Source organism: Vombatus ursinus, unplaced genomic scaffold, assembly GCF_900497805.2.
Source record: "Vombatus ursinus unplaced genomic scaffold, bare-nosed wombat genome assembly UNPS02014845.1, whole genome shotgun sequence".
Taxonomy (NCBI): domain Eukaryota; kingdom Metazoa; phylum Chordata; class Mammalia; order Diprotodontia; family Vombatidae; genus Vombatus; species Vombatus ursinus.
Genome location: NW_020954623.1, coordinates 1,698,555 through 1,711,003, shown reverse-complemented (window position 1 = coordinate 1,711,003; position 12,449 = coordinate 1,698,555). Strand labels below are relative to the sequence as shown.

The 12,449-nt window shown below is 47.6% G+C and overlaps 1 protein-coding gene across 1 annotated transcript in view; it reads right to left on the bottom strand.

Annotated features, from left to right (window-relative positions):
• Positions 1–12,449, bottom strand: part of MGMT (O-6-methylguanine-DNA methyltransferase) — a 274,354-nt gene that overhangs the window by 241,677 nt on the left and 20,228 nt on the right. Inside the window, exon 3 of the mRNA XM_027840510.1 lies at positions 2,949–3,086. Coding sequence (XP_027696311.1) covers positions 2,949–3,076 — 128 coding nt within the window. The 5' untranslated portion in view covers positions 3,077–3,086. The remainder of the gene's footprint in view (positions 1–2,948; positions 3,087–12,449) is intronic.

Here is a 12,449-nt window from a genome sequence, read left to right as displayed (position 1 = left end):
AGTCCCACATCTCCTAGCACTAACAAACCTGAAAGAAGAAATGTTCTTCCCAAAGTGTCTACAAACATCTTTACAAACAACAGAAAGAGGTTGCTTTTCAAACTCTTTCTGGTTCTTTGTTCAGGTGCATAAATCTCAATGTGGAATAACCAAGCCCTCTGGCTACAGAATGTTTCCTTCATTCATTCTTCTTGTGATTCCTCTCCAGAGCACAAAGCATAAGGCAACATCTGTTGTCCAGCAAGCAGATCCACTCATTTGTTAAAAACAAAAACACACCTTGACCAGAACCCAGCCCAGTTTCCAACACTAACCAAAGCATCAGCCATCAGAAACACAGACAGGGCCAACAGTCTCTTTCCCTTTTAATCCCCCTCCCCCTTCAAGGCTCCCACATTCACCTCGGACAAGACTCCTTTCCCAAATCCATCAACTATTACCACTTCTCCTGAAAAAATGATATTCTATATATTTTGCACATATTGCGAAATACCCTGTGTTCCAATCAGCAGCAAGCCCTTTCCCTAAAATGGAAGCTCCTTGAAGGCAGGAACTTTTTTGTATTTCTAGTGTTTAGCACAGTGCCTGGCATACAGTAGATGCTTAACAAATGTTAACTGAATTGTCTTTGTGTCTCTACTACTAAGCAACCATTGAACAAAAGGTGCTTAATACATGCTTGGAAGGTTAAAAGAATCAAACATCCTCTTTTAAGTCAGGCTCTTTAGAAAACTAAAAAGTCCCATTAAAATATAGCCTTAAAAATACACTTCATTTCCTGCCTTGGTATCAAGCAGATGGCTGCAGCCTGGATGTTGGTGAGCTCCCCGTAGGTGGTGTTTGCTGGGCATTCATGTCTTCCTTTCAATCCTCCCTGAAGTCACCCCCCCAATGGTTGAAGGCTCCCCCCTCTCTGATTAACTGTGCAGCGCCACTGCCCGCCAGGAGACAAAGTTAAGGGCTTCCCAGACAGATGATTTGCTCCGTGAGGTGTTTTTTAAGCACAGCAGCCAGATTGCTTTCATAGAAATTCAGAACTGTGTATTCATATATTTCAAAGGTTTGCTTATTTTTGCTGTAAAAAAAATAGGCTATTGATTGTAACATGCAACTCTACAGGAAAAATCTCGACACTGGAGTGGAAGACCAATATTTATTACTGCACTTGTGTTCATTACGGTTCTCTCTGACAGGGGTCCATTAAAATCAATTTTTATGTTTCTTCTGTATTTTCTTCATCTAATGTCCTTGGCATTGCGTTTATTAGCCAGTTAAGGTAAACACTGAGCAAGAAAGGATGTGGGTTTGTTTGTGCTGGGTTTTTTTCCCCTCCTGTCAGAAATAATGAGAACTAAGATTTTAACAACTATTCCCCATCAACGAATGGGGGAGATTAAATGTTACATTTCAGCACAAACATTTACGGACAGCCTTAAAATTTTTAGGTCTTTACGATTAGAAAAATATAGAGGAAATCGCTCAAAAAAAGTGCTTTCTCTTAGAGGGTGGAAGTCTCTTTAAAGTGATGCAGAAGATGAAATTTCATCCTTTTCCTCCTGCCAGAGCCCCACTGCGAAACAGGGACCAGAAGAAACACAAAGAACCCTAATAACACCTTGGGGAAGGGGGAGCCTCTCAGCTCCGAGATCTGCTGGTCGAGTTCAACATTCACCGAGAAAACTTCAATAAAGCCCTGGCAGTATGGATTCCCTCCTTTCCAGAAGCAAGAGCAGTCCCAGACACCCATCTTCTGAGGAGACACCCACCGCATGATTCCTGATAGAGCCACACGCTGACAATCAATAAACTCTTTGTAAATTCAGACTTTCACCAAAAGACATGGGACTGCTTAATATAGATTATTTCCCAGAGTTTAACGGAAGGCAGAAGCTTTCATGGGAAAGAGAAGAAAAATAAAAGGAGAGAACGGTGCAGGGTGTCCTTCTGGGAGGGAGCTTACCTTGTTTCAGAATGCAGGTCTGTATGGCCTGCAACTCTGATGCTCCCTCCCTGAACGACCCAGGACGCAGCCCTGCCCCCATCTGCCCCTCAACTGTGGTCAGCTACAGAAGGAAGGAGTTGGGAGTACACTAACTAGGAAGTCCTTTGGGGCTCTAAATCCTACAACCACAACATGGAAAAGCACCTCAAAAAGCCTCCAGCCCTACCTGAAGAAAGAACCAGCTCCTCCTCTCCTGACCCAGACCCCACATCAGATCCTCCTGGGACGGGGCCTCACCTCCCCAAGACATCCATTCCACGTCTGACAATTCTCAATGCTGGGCCATTCTGCCTGACGTGGAGTCCATATGGGACGCCCCACAAAGCCCACCTATCACTCCTCGTTCTGCCTTGTCGGGCCAAGCAGAACACGGTGAAGCCGCTGCCACCCAGAAGCCACCCAACACTCTAGAAAGACAGCTACCACAGGCGCTCCTGTGACCTCCTTGGTTCCACACAGCATGGTTCTGAGGCCCCGTCACTCCTCCATGGTACCAGGCTCTGTTCTGGGCACTCTCCAGCTAGCTCATCCTAAAATGGGGCACCCAGAACAGAACCCTGGATTGCCAAGGGGAGGGGGGCAGGATTCCAGCTGACCAATGCCAGCCTAGACACCAGGCCTCTTTAATGTAGCTCTGCTGGCCGCCCGCGCCCCTGCTGGTCCAACCTGAGCTCACAGGACACTAAAAACCCTGAGCTGGATGTCGGCTGAACCGCTAACTAGCCATGTCTTCCCATCTTACACGTGTGAAGCTGACCTTTCCACACCAAACGTGGGACTTCACATTTAGTTCCACTTCATTGTAACTGGTTAGGCCCATATCCCTCCTTAGCTGCAGAGATCCTGTGGAAAGCTGGCACATGAACCACAAATTAGCCCATTTCCTTGGCACCATCAGTCTATGATGCTCATATTCTGGCTATGGAGTTAGGGCACATCTACTTACTCAGGTCTTTGAACCATTTTTTCCAGAAGCTTTATTCTATGCACCCCAGCTTCACATCCTGAAATTTCTATTCTTCCCAAGGGGCTTTCCAAAAATTTGTATTTCATTCTACACGCGCTTCCCATCATTCTCAGCAACCTATTAAGAAAAGAGAAGAGAGTAGATCAGTCACAAGTAACATAGTAGCAAACAAACAGCATTGTACTGTTCAATTCACCAAAAGACGTCAACGCTGGGGCAACTATCGCCAGCTATTTGACAAAAACACTTGGAAAACACAAAGCGAGCTGGCAGAAGTTAGATTTAGACCAGTCTCTCACACCACACGCCAACATAAACTCCAAATGACTTCTCAGCTAGAAAAAGGCCACATTAAAGACACGTTTAAGGAGCAAGGAAGGAATTACCCTTTACAACAATGGGTAAAGGAATGAACAGTTCACTATGAGACAAGAGACAGAGAGAATGGGAGATGAAAGGGCAAACTTCGATTACAAAACTGTAAAAGGTGCTGCATAAACAAAGCCAATGCAGGTAAAACTGTAAGGGGAATGGTTAGCTAGGAAAATCTATTTGCAGCAAGTTTCTAAGACAAGGGCTGAGAGCCAAGATAAAAGGAACCGATTCAAATTTAAAAGAACAAGAGCAATTATGGCCAAAGATACAAACAGGGAGTTCTCAATGGAAGAAATACAAGCAACCAAAAGTCATGTGAAGAAAATGCTTAAAATAACTAATAATTAGAGGAATGTAACCTAAAACACCCTGAGGTTCTACCTCACATCCATCAGATTAGCCAACTGGAAAGGAAAATGACAAATGTTGGAGAGGCTGTATAAAAACAGGCCACAAATGCTTATATTAATGACAGTTATCACATAGAAATCACTTTAGAATTATGCCGCCAAAGTCATTAAACTAGGTAAACTCTGGACCCAGCAAAACCACAAATTATCCAAATCTCCCCCCTAAAAGACCAAAGGATGAGGAGAAGGACCTAGATGTACACGAATATTTATAGCAGATTTTTTTGTTTTAGAAAAGAATTGCTAACTACAGGGGTGTCCATCAACCACGAAGCAAATGAACAGAGAACATTTTATGCATGTGATGTACTATTGTTGATCTTAAGAAATTACAGAAGGAAAGGTTCCAGCATAAGACCCTAGCACACTGTAAAGAAACACGGCTTTGGAAACTTTAAGAACACTGTTCATTCCAATAACCAATCATGATTCCAGTACCCCAGAAAAGAGCCGTGCCACTGAGAAAGAGGAGATGCGCTCAATGTCCAGAATGCTATGGTCAAGGCAGCGGTTCTGTTTTGTTTTGTTTTGTGGTTGTGTTTATCTTTTTTCCAAAAGGGATGGAGAGACATGTTGGGAGGGAGTAAGAGGGGAGAGGGGATGGAGAGGGAGAGAGAGAAGGGAATAAGCATTTACATAGCAATAACAATAATAATGATATCTAGTAAGCACTTACTATGTGCCAGGAACCGTGCTAGGTGCTTTACAATTATTATCTCGTTTGATCCTCACAACACCTAGGAGGTAAATGCTACTATTATTATCTCACAGATGAAGAAACTGAGACAAAGAGAAGGGAAATGACTTGTCCAGGGTCACATGACTAGTAAGTATCTGAGGCAGGAAGGAAGAAGGAAGGAAGAAAACAGACGGAGAGCTCCAGAAGGAACTACAGATATGAAGGATAGTTTTGAAAGTTACATGCTGAATTTATTATAAATTTAAAAGTGAAAGCAAGATGTTTGCAGTTTCATGTAAAATGTTAGCTTTAATTTTATTTGTTGTTTAAGTTCAAAATTAAATACACACACATACACTTATTTTTTAAAAAGAAAAGAGCCCCAGTAGGGTCTATTTTTCTCCTTTTCATAATTTCCCTGGTTCCTGTGAGGACCCAGAATGGCCTCTCTAGTGAGTGGACAAGAAAGGGTTGAATCATGCCCTCTTCCCATACTTTCTCCAGCTCCTCCTCTCCTCTTGTTCTCCTCCACTTTCCAAGGACAGAGTTGGAAGAGGACTATGCAATAAGGAGCCCTGCCCTCACACTGACCGGGGTTGGGGAGGGATGGGTCCCACATTCAGAGAAGGATGAAGAGGTTCCCTGGGACAGCCTGAAGGCCCTAGAGATGAGGACGGACCTCAGGTCACAGGTGGGATGCTGCTAGGCATGTCAGGGTCACGAGCCAAAGCTGGTGGCTGGGATGCAGGATGCTGAGTGGAAGACGAGCGGAAAACGAGGCCTCCCTCCAGCTCAGAAGCAAGGCCAATCCCAGGCTACAGAACAGACTGAGAGAAAGGGAGCCGAGAGAGGCCCAGGATCGGGCTTCGGAAAGGGATGCCCAGAAAAGCAGCAGGAATCCAAGCCCAAGAAGGGATTCTCAACGTGCTTCATGCCCCTAGGCCAGACGAAGGGATGCCCCACCTGCCAGACTGGGCCAAAGGATCTTATCTCAGATGCCACCATCTACACTGCACCAGGCATCCCTGTGACAATATCACCTAGAGCTGGACTCTGCCCCTTGGTGGAGAAAGGGGCTGGCATTGGGAGTCAGGAAGATTTGGGTTCAAATCTCACTTCAGGCAGTTACTAGCTGCATAATCTTGGGAAAAATCGCTTCATGTGTCTGAGCCTCAGTTTTCTCAGCTGTCAAAAAAGGATATAATAATAGCACCTAACTCACAGGGTTATTGTGCTGATCAAAGAACACCAACCAACGAATCAAAAGGCACTCATCAATTCCTCCTAGTTTGTGCCAACAATTGGGGACGTGAAGGAAGAGTGACGCAAACCCTGCCCTCGTGGAAATCTGATTCTCTAAGGGGAAACAGCGTGTCCACCCCTAAGTGTGCCAGACAGAGGAAAGACAGGACACCTGGGGGGAGCAGGCACCCGAGGCGGGCAGAGAGGGAAGAAGGGATGGGGAGGGCTTTACACAGCAGGCAGCGCTGCAGCTGAGCTCAGAAAGGAGGCCAGGGATTCCAAGAGGGATGGGAACGGGCTCAGGGTCTCCGCCTTGGCCCACTGGTCTAGGGTTCATGAAGAAATGGAGACAAATACTGGTTCAACCACTGCACAACAAACAAAACGTTATTATCTATGGTGTTGAAAATGAGGATAATGATTCTGAGTTTACCAAGTACCTTTCCATTCATTATCTCACTGGATGTTTAAAGCAACCCTCACATTATCGCCATTTCACAGATGAGAAAATCAAGGACCAGAGAGAAGTGATTTATCTAAGATACAGAACTTGCCCATTCCCCAGCAACCTTCTCACCCTGGAAGATCCCTTTGTCCCTGGGCTCTCCTCTGATTGGCGAGTTCCTCCAGGAAACGCCCTCCCCTCTTTGAGGAATCACCCAACCATTCACTCCTCTCCTGTCACCAAGCCCGACTTTCCCATGACGGTGAAAACTGGTGGCTGAACCATGTGACTGATTTGTGAAAGATCTGGAGAACAGAAGAGGCAGCATGAGATTGACGAAAGATAAATATCTGCCCAATTTTCAAAGAGGAGAAGCACAACTTGTAACCTTGAGGCCACTGCCAAAATTCTAAACACATTATTAAATAAACGGTTAGTGAACACTGAGAAAAGGAAACAGTGATGACAAAGAGCCAATATGGCGGCTTCATCAAGGAAAAGACACGCAAACCTAACCTGATTCCCTTGTGTGACAGGATTACCATGGAAGGGAGACACTAGACTTCGGCAAAACATCTGACAACGTCCATCGGGTTTCTATTGCGGAAAAGATGGAGATGGGAGCCAGAAGACAACACAATTAGCTGGACTGCCACCTGTTGACTGAGTAAAGCCAGGAAATACTCAACACAGGTTCAATGTCAACTTCAAAAGAGGTCTCCAGTGGAGTGTCCCAGCAACTGCGCCTGGCATGATTTTGTTTGATGTTTTTAGCAATGACGTGGATAAGATACAGGTGGAATGCTTATCGGATCTACAGAAGACACAGAACCAAGAGGGAGAGTTAACATGTGGAAAGAGTCGAGAGTCTCAAGGATCTTGACAAATTAGAACAGGGCCAAACCTAATTAATTGAAGTTTAAAAAGAATAAATGTAAAGTCTTACACATGGGTTGAAAAAAAATCAACTTCAAATCCAGGTGTGATTAGATAGACATCTGATTGAAAAGGCCCAATGGTTTTAGTGGACTCCAAGCTTAATTAGAAACAACAGTGGGATACGTCTGCCAAGAGGGCTAACGTCATTTTAAGTGACATTGAGAGAGGCACAATTCCAGGAATCGGGAAGTGAAGTCCTGCTGTCCCCTACCCTGCTCAGAGCACAGCTGGAGAAAGGTGGTCTGGGTAGCAGTGATAAGAAGGACTGCTGCCCCATGGGAGAGAGCCTGGTGGGATGTCACAGGATGGCAAACGAGCGAAGGCTATGGGAGCTGGGAAGGAAGGCACAACCAGTGGTGTCTTCAAGGAGGGAACAGCCCTAATGGGGAAGAAGCTTGAGATTCGTCCTGATGGCCCCAGGAGGCAGAACTGGACTCAGGGTAGAAGTCCAAAGGCACTGGTTCTAACAGGAGTCTTGGCAACAGTACTACAAATACAAAATGTTGTCATTTGTGACATCGAGGACAGGTACAACGCTCGAGCACTTGGGCTGACAACAAAGATCCCAGGGTAGCAGCGGTCTAAAAGCTCCACGAGCCTAACTGAGATATGACGTCCTACACTGGCTGACAATGAGAGCTCTCCAAAAGCAGGCCGGCCCCTCTCGAGGCCTGTCAGCTCCTCTGGGGGTCTTCAATCATGGATCTGATGACTGTTATTAGGGATGCTGTCGAGTGGACTCCATCCCAGATTCCGTGACTCTGGGGGCCAGTCTAGGTCCAGGGGAACAGAGGATACAATTGTCTACTTCTCTCTCCTTGGGAAAAAGACACTGAATGGGAGGGACAGTGCAGACACTGCCGGCCAGCCACTGTCCTTCTCTCGCTCAGTTTTACTTCAGTGCATTTCTTTGTTGGGGAGAGGACGGGGGTGATTCTTTAAGAGAAAGTGGAATTGGAGGGGGGATTAAAAACAAAAGAGCCTGCTCTCTGGGGAAGGGCCTGAGCTCCTAAGTCACAAAGTGCTTAGGAGGTGCCATGAGGACAGGAACAAAGCTGGGGGGGGGGGGGGACAGTTAGTCAAAACCCTGAGCTGACCAACAGTTAGCAAGCACCTACTATGTGCTGGGAAAACAAAGGCAAACCTGAGGCATTTCCTACCCTCAAGGAACTTCCATTCTAAAATTCTGCCTTTGAAATGCTCCCAAGTCAATTACAATGCTGAACAGAAATCAAGCTGATATCCCTGAGAATAGACCTCAGGGGAAAAGCTTTGGTGTGTAAGGACAGCATGTGTGAGAGGGGATCTGGTGTCCACTCTGCAGTCCCCATCACGGAAGAGTAAATCCACCACTTCCTGAGGAAGCCCAAGACGCCCCTGGAGCGCTCTTCTTCCGGGAACAGCTTCCTCACATGGAGCCCAAATTGGGCTTGGGACTTCTCTATGTAGGGGATCCCTGCCCCAACACCAACGGTTGGCATTTCTACAACTCAGGGGAGCATCCTGGAGAGATGTGACTGTCTGTGGCTGGCAAAGGCAAATCCTTGGACCATCTCAGTGGTCCATCCCAAGGCCTAGACACAAAGTATGTCCCACCTGGTAGTTCCCTGCCATGAGAAGACCAGGAGGGACCAAATTCTATGCCGCCAAATTAATGCTGAAGGATTCTACTGAACCCGTTTTCAGAAGAGAGCTCAAGGGATCTAAACTCATGGTCGTGCCCTATCTACCTCTCACTATGACTGTAAGAACTGGCATTTATGTTCTGGGTTTATCCAGTCCTCTACGTGCAGGCGAGGAAACTGAGGCTGAGACAAGTAAAGCGTCCTGCTCGGCGTCACACAGCTAATTAAGTGGCAAGGTTTGAGTGCAGGCCTGTGCTCTCCCCACTGGATAACACTGACTCATACTAAGATACACAACCCTGGTTGGCCAGCTTCACTACACTTCCTTGACTGGCCTACTAATACCATCACTTCCAAACAGACACCATTCCTGGGGCACTAGATTGGGGTCTGTGTGGAGGATGCAATCCTTGATCAATGTTAAACTCACTGAAGAGAATGTCATTAACAAAGTGGCCCTAAATTAACAGCATCTTAATTGTGATCAAACAGGTCACGAAGAACCCAGAAGCGGCTAACTCAGTTACTGTAATATGAATATATCTTAAAATATTCCAAAACTCCTATAAAAATGTTTCATTCTAATTATATTAAACAACTTAAAGCAAAATCAAAATAAAGGGCCGGCATTCCACAACAGACTTCCCTCGACACAGCTTACCTACAGCCAACTTCAGACTGACCTTACCGCCAGCCACAACTGGCCAACTAGGGCCCTTTGGAAACAAAAGAGCTCCCAGGTGATTTTTACCCTGAGTCCCCTTGACCCTGCCCCTCCACCCTCCACAGACACACACGTCTCCTGGGAGACAAGGCCCACCTTTAGCTGTGGGACCTGCATCGTGTTACCAAAACCACTGCTACTCCCAGATATCGTACCACAACCCACAAAAGGCTCTCCTGCCAAAGAAAGAAAAGCAGTTATTTTAACATCATCGCTGCCCATCATCTCGTCTACACATGGAACAGCAGGCCAAGACCACGGAGGCCCACCAGGTCTGTGGACGTCCAGGGCCCTCCAGCTCCTCATCCTTCCGTGAGGAAAAGTCCAGCTGAGGTGACTGTTCTCCTCCTCTCACGCAACAGATACTTGACCCACAGCACTGGGTCAGCCCTGGGTCTCTGGCAGGGCTGGTGGTGAATGCTGATCAGAGGAGATGGGGCCCACCCGACCCAAGCTGGCCAACGGGTGAGAGAAAGATGGAAAATGGAACTGGAGCATTCCAGGCACCACCGGGACAGGAATGTGGCAGCACAGGGGTTCTTAGAGGCTAGAAACTGGGCATTTTTGGAAGGGAGACGCCAAGAGCAAACCGGTGCATCTGGGAGGAAATCATGTGGCTCGTCTGGATGGGAGGGCCCACTGGACAATGAAAATGCCAGGACACGGGGCTGGAGCCTGGGCACTGCGCGGCTGTCAGGAGCACTGGACAAGGTGGGGACGTAGGCAGATGGAGACACAGAGTCACTGACCAGCAGGCACCAGTGGACACAATGACCAAAGCCTTGTGACGCATCATTAAGAAACAAGATCACTACGGGGGCAAAGGAGCTGCTTTAGTGACAAAGTCCAGGGAAGAACAAACCTGCAGAAAGAGGGGGAAACTGAGTCACTTGACCCAGGTGTGGAGGAGACAGAAGAGCACCGTCCACAGACACCGCAGGAGGGCGAAGGACCGTTTAGGGCGACCTGAGCCACGTGACTGGAAGTCACGGCACTTTCACGGCTTCTGCACGAGCTGTCTGAAAAGGCACTCCTGCTCCCGATACCGGGAGCGGCTCCTCCACGGAGGGCACGCACCGAGGACTTGGCAATCCCTCCCGGAGAAATTCAGGGGCCACATCAGGCCAACCCTGCGTCACCATGCAAATCTGCGACAGCGAGAAACTGAGGCAACAAAGTTCGGAGCAAGAGCAGCTTCTTAGCAAAGCTAGCAACGGCCAATAACGGGGTCCGAGACTCCTCGGCAGCCCGGGGCCCTGGGGGCAGTAAAAAGGAACGGAGGCAAACTGCAGAATCTTGAGTCACATGAGCGTTTATCAATTTCTGATTGGCCGGCACAGAGGACACTGACCACAAGCGTATCAGGGTGGCTACGAGGGGGGCTAACGCATCCCACTTATCTTGAAGAAGGACAAGAAGAGAGAAATTGTCCTAAGCAGTAAACTCTTGTCTGGTTGGCTCGGGCCGCTAGGCATTACACAAGCTTATGGATTAACATCCATCAGTATCTCAGTTTAGCATCTTGTGGAAAGTGCCTAATTTTCCATGAGTCAAAAGGAGGGACTCACTCACACAAAACGGGGACCTTAAAGTCTCACGGAGGAAGAGGAAGTGGTATGGCGCAGGAGCTTTGGGGAAGCCAAACTCTAACAACTTACCGACACCAGCTGGTTTCATCGAGTCTGATACGTCACAGTAAGCCTTAGCAAAATCAGCCTGATACTACTGATGATTTCCACTTCTCAATTCCTGCTTTGACGCTGGAGAGACTCGAGTTTCCCCCCGGTCTAAGATTCAGTCATGCCAAAGAACGGATCTGCCTCTGAAGGGAAGAGACGTACTCACGGAGACCAGTCAGCCCTCCCATCTGCACTGGAGCAAAGCCCCCGATGGATGCATTTCCCGAGCTGGGACTTAGGTTCTGTCTAGAGCAGCCTCCGACGCTCTCCTCAGACTGACTTTTGGACAGCTCCATCCCCAAAGACCACGCCAACCTGAGAGCATCTTCTCCAAGACACACCAGGTGATACTTCCTAGCGATTCTCTCAACGATACGGTCATCTCTCCCCACAAGTAGAGGAGGCGGTGCTGTTAATCTCCTAAAGGAGACCTCGCAGCTATCCCAGCCAATGGCCCCACAATGACAGCCTCAAGTTGGGTCTCCCCAAACCAAGCGGAGCAGGTGACGCTGAGACCTGTGGGCTGGCCATTCAGCGGCAAGGGTCCCTGGAAAAGGTCCGCAGGTGCCACGTAACTGCAGAGAGGAGAATCCTTTGGTGACTGGAAACATCTGGAACGTCCTCAAATGGAGACATTTTCTAGGAGACAAAGTTCAGCTAAACACACCGGACAGATTTTGTGGCTGTTGTTGTTTAACAAATTTAAATCTTAACAAAATTGAAAGCAAGATCACTCCACTACACCACCAAAATAGTCCAGCAAGGCTGAAAGGCCAAGTTAATGAGATCACTCTTGAGGATGCCAATTCATCAGATCCCAGGTTCTGATCCAGGAGCGTGGACTGCATTTTTAGGAATTAATTTTGAGTGAGCCCTAGCACAGCCGTTCATCCATCGCTGAATACAAGGTGGAAGGAAATAAGATGACAAGGGCCCATTTAATTGTAGTAGTCAAAATGCCGCTTCCAGAAAACCAGGAAAATAGCCAAGGAAACCACGAGGAGGGAGCCCACTAGTCACCACTGTCCGCTCTGTGTGTCTCTTCTGTGATCTGGTGAGTCTCAACCATAATTCGCTGGAGTTTGTGGGCACTAGTGACAATATCTCCAGACTTATTAATGCAAGAGCAACACAGCTCATGAATAACAGAGGTGAAGGCCCATGCTCCTCCCAGAGCAGCACCGAGGAGGTCTGAGAGTGGACGGGGTTGTGCCTGCATCTTCTGCAAGGGCATCGACTTCAGCCTAAAGGGGGAGGGCAGTGGATGTTCCAGCCAACCCCCGAGCCGGGTCCTGGGCCAGCTTTCCAATTCCTGCAGAAATACTCCTTACTGACTGAAACACCCTAGTAACATCCAACTGC